Raw genomic sequence first — 3,267 nt, 5'->3', positions numbered from 1 at the left:
TGACAAACAAATTATTGATTTCAATCAAAGAAAGGAATCATGATCAGACAGTCCTCTCATCCATCCATCAACTAATTGTAACTCAAATATGGTCCTTAAGATCGAGGTTAGATACATCTACATGACTCCTAAATGAAATATAGAGCCATCTAATGCAACACGGAACGAAAGAGTGTTCAGTAAAAATAGATTTATTTCCCTTTAAAATTCAACCAGTGCCTCAATTTTGATGCTGATAAGAATCATCAGCCATACCTCAGTGATGAGCCTTTGCTTCAGCTTTCTTGTGAGATTTTGCCTTCGCCTGTGGTGATAAAATAGGAATTGAAGCATAATTCTAAAATCAGACAGGTGCATTTAGAATGGCCCCAAGAGATAGCGATAAATAACATGAGATTTGTAGATCATAATGATTATAAGTTAATCTGAAATTGAACAGGAATGTCACTAGAAATGTGTGAATAAATCATATAGTCGTCATGGAGTATAGTGATGGAAATTAACACATTTGATAGCCCATTTAAAACAATTAATCCTTTCATGGCATTGGACATTTGGATCAATCCATCTAATTTAATGTAGGTAAAACTCAGTATTGGTCCCTGAACTTTTATAAATATAACAATTTAGTCTCCAAAACTTTCTAAAGTACCAATTTGGTCACTGTACTTTAAAAATTGTAAGAATTCCCTCAGTTAAAAATTTCATCTTCCTTCGGCAGTTCAGTTAAATTTTTCTTCCCTTCTCAACATTTGTTCCCCTCTTCTTTTGAGTTCTTCATTTCTACAGTGGGTTTAATTTTTTCTCCCATTTGAAGTTTGGGAGCAGAAGTAATTGTTACTAGAAGAGAACAATGTCCAAACCAAAAATTTCCTTAAGACATTTTGATTGGGAAGGATGAAAGCAGGTGAACTTTCATTTTAGTATTTGCAGACAATTCCAAAACCTGCAGAGATTTTCTGAGCTTTTTACACTGAGCGAAGGGAATCGAAAGATTTGGGAAGCTACTGTACTATAAAGGCTCAGAATCCCCAAACTTCATGTGTCAAGGAAGAGATTATCAATTGTATCATAGCTCTCCACTTCCAAGGTGATTGTTTTGCAAGGTTTTCAAAAAAAAACTGCATTCACCCACAAAGACGAAGCCCCAATGTAGGGTAGTCCAATTGAAGAAATCAAACACACAGCCCACAAAAGTCTGCTGCATGCACCACCACTTCATCCTTTCGTCTCACAATACCCACCCTTGAAATCAAACCCACCAAATAATTGAAGAAATTTGAAAGAAGAGGGGAAGCAAATGATGGGAATGGAAGAGAAAGTTAAAGAATGTGTTGGAGGATGGTAGAAATTTTAACGAAGGGACTAAATGGTTACCATTTTCAAAATATAGAGATATAATCGTTACTTTGAAAGTTCAAGGCCCAAATTGTTCCTTTTACGAAAATTCAAGGACCAATAGTGATTTTTTAGCCTTTAATATACTTATCAACAGAAAAATGTTTAAAATTTAAATTTCAAAATGATAAATGAAAGATAATCTGTGATGAAATAATCAAAATAAACAATGAAACAAATTGCAATCACCGCATCAATTGCATCATACATAATAGTTATCACAAAGAAAATCCTAATTCTAAGGAATCGATATTATAGATCAAAGTTTTTTTTAAAAAAAAACAAAATTTCAAGAATAGTGAAGACAATATTTTTAAATGACTATCTGTATTTATCAGGCACTTGAAATGGAATTGGAGGATCCATGAGATTATTAGATGCCTTTTTCTTTCTTTAGGACTCTTCTTCCATAGTAGGGCACATACTTGGAACAAAATGCAAGAAAGAACAAAAAAAAAAGATCCAAACTCCTCTTTATCCCCTTCTTAGAGCCTTCTTCATTAAAAAGAGATCGTGACTTTAGATCTCCTTTTACCACCACGCACTTCTATTTCTAATTTGAGTAACTTCTGTATTCAAGGTATGGGTTTCATAAACAAAAGTAAGAGCTGCTTCGGGTCGGGTCATCTCGATGGAAGGTGAAAGAATTCAGCAAATTGTAGAAGAGAACTTACCAAATCTACCAGAGATGGTTGATGGCATTAAGTTCGGGTTTTGGGACATTTTCTAAGAAGCTATGTACAATTCCATAGTGGTTATCAGTCCTGGTCATCTTTGCCGTTTATTTTACAACTAAGCAGCCATATACAATTCCATAACTCGTTGTAAAGATAAAATTCCTCGAGGCATATTTGAATAAATTTAAAGGTCAGGGTAAAAGTGAACTTTTTCTTTGAAAATAATCTTAAGGCTCAGGGGCATTTTAAATAACAAAGCCTCGAAAAGCATTCCGCTAAATGAATGAACATGAATTTGATGGATAACAAAGTAGTTCTCCAGAAATTTAAATTTTGATCCAAAAAGAAACATATGAACATGGCATTAAAAGAACATTCTACATCTAGAATCTGATGAATACATAGCAGGTGGCACTATGATGCTCTTGGCAGAAATGAAAATTTAGAGATACTACCATTCAAGCCAGAAACGCAATTCCAAATCAACGAACCAAAATTTTGCAGCGGAAAACTAGAAAGTACGAAAAGAAGGAAATGGAAGCAACAAACCTGAAGGTACTTGAGCTTGAGGCTTCCGTAGACAAGTCCAACAGAAAACGCCGAAGCACGAGCAACCTGCCAAGACTCAAGAACATTGAATATGAGTAATTATTTCCATTATTGAATCTAAAATCAGAATCGGATACAGCATTCTCAACATATGATATTCTTCCTAATCTCCAGTACAAAATTTTCACGGAAAACAACAAAAACTCACCAAAGCGAGGGTGCTGGTTCCAGAATAGGGCCCTGGAGGAAGCGCCATCGAAGGATTTTCCAAAGGCGAATTAGAGAAGAAGAAAGAGTTCGGTAGAACCAGAAGCCGATTTTGAGAAAGTGAGGAGCCCTAGGAATTTGGAGGGCTGCAGATTAAACTATAAACGAGCCTAAAGTCCATGACAGTTCGTCGGGGGTTTTAATCCAGTGCGCTCAAGTGTACGCGATTTTTTATTTTTTTTTATTTTTTTCATTTTTAATTACAAATTGAAAACATTTTATAAATTTTATTAAGTATTTACTTCAACATATATTAAATACAAAATTTAAAATTATATTTTCATTTGACATAAAAATCTAATTACATAGGTTGGATGATAAAAGCTCCACATCGACTAGGACTCTAAAGGAGTCGAGCCTCGATTAAGGGGAGACA

General features: G+C 34.6%; 1 protein-coding gene across 1 annotated transcript; it reads right to left on the bottom strand.

Moving 5' to 3' along the window:
• On the bottom strand, positions 1-2,992 carry LOC111811204 (uncharacterized). The gene is made up of 3 exons (XM_087117818.1): positions 2,833-2,992; positions 2,625-2,690; positions 1-304 (listed from the first exon to the last, which is right to left on the bottom strand). The coding sequence occupies exons 1-3, from the start codon at positions 2,878-2,880 to the stop codon at positions 257-259; spliced, it is 162 nt and encodes a 53-aa protein (XP_086973944.1). The 5' UTR covers positions 2,881-2,992; the 3' UTR covers positions 1-256.
• Between the last annotated feature and the right edge of the window lie 275 nt (positions 2,993-3,267).

The sequence above is a fragment of the Cucurbita pepo genome, chromosome 15, assembly GCF_057944985.1.
Source record: "Cucurbita pepo subsp. pepo isolate OVF chromosome 15, ASM5794498v1, whole genome shotgun sequence".
In the NCBI taxonomy this organism is placed as follows: domain Eukaryota; kingdom Viridiplantae; phylum Streptophyta; class Magnoliopsida; order Cucurbitales; family Cucurbitaceae; genus Cucurbita; species Cucurbita pepo.
The sequence above is the reverse complement of the archived record's forward strand: the minus strand, read 5'-3'. Positions and strand labels throughout refer to the sequence as shown.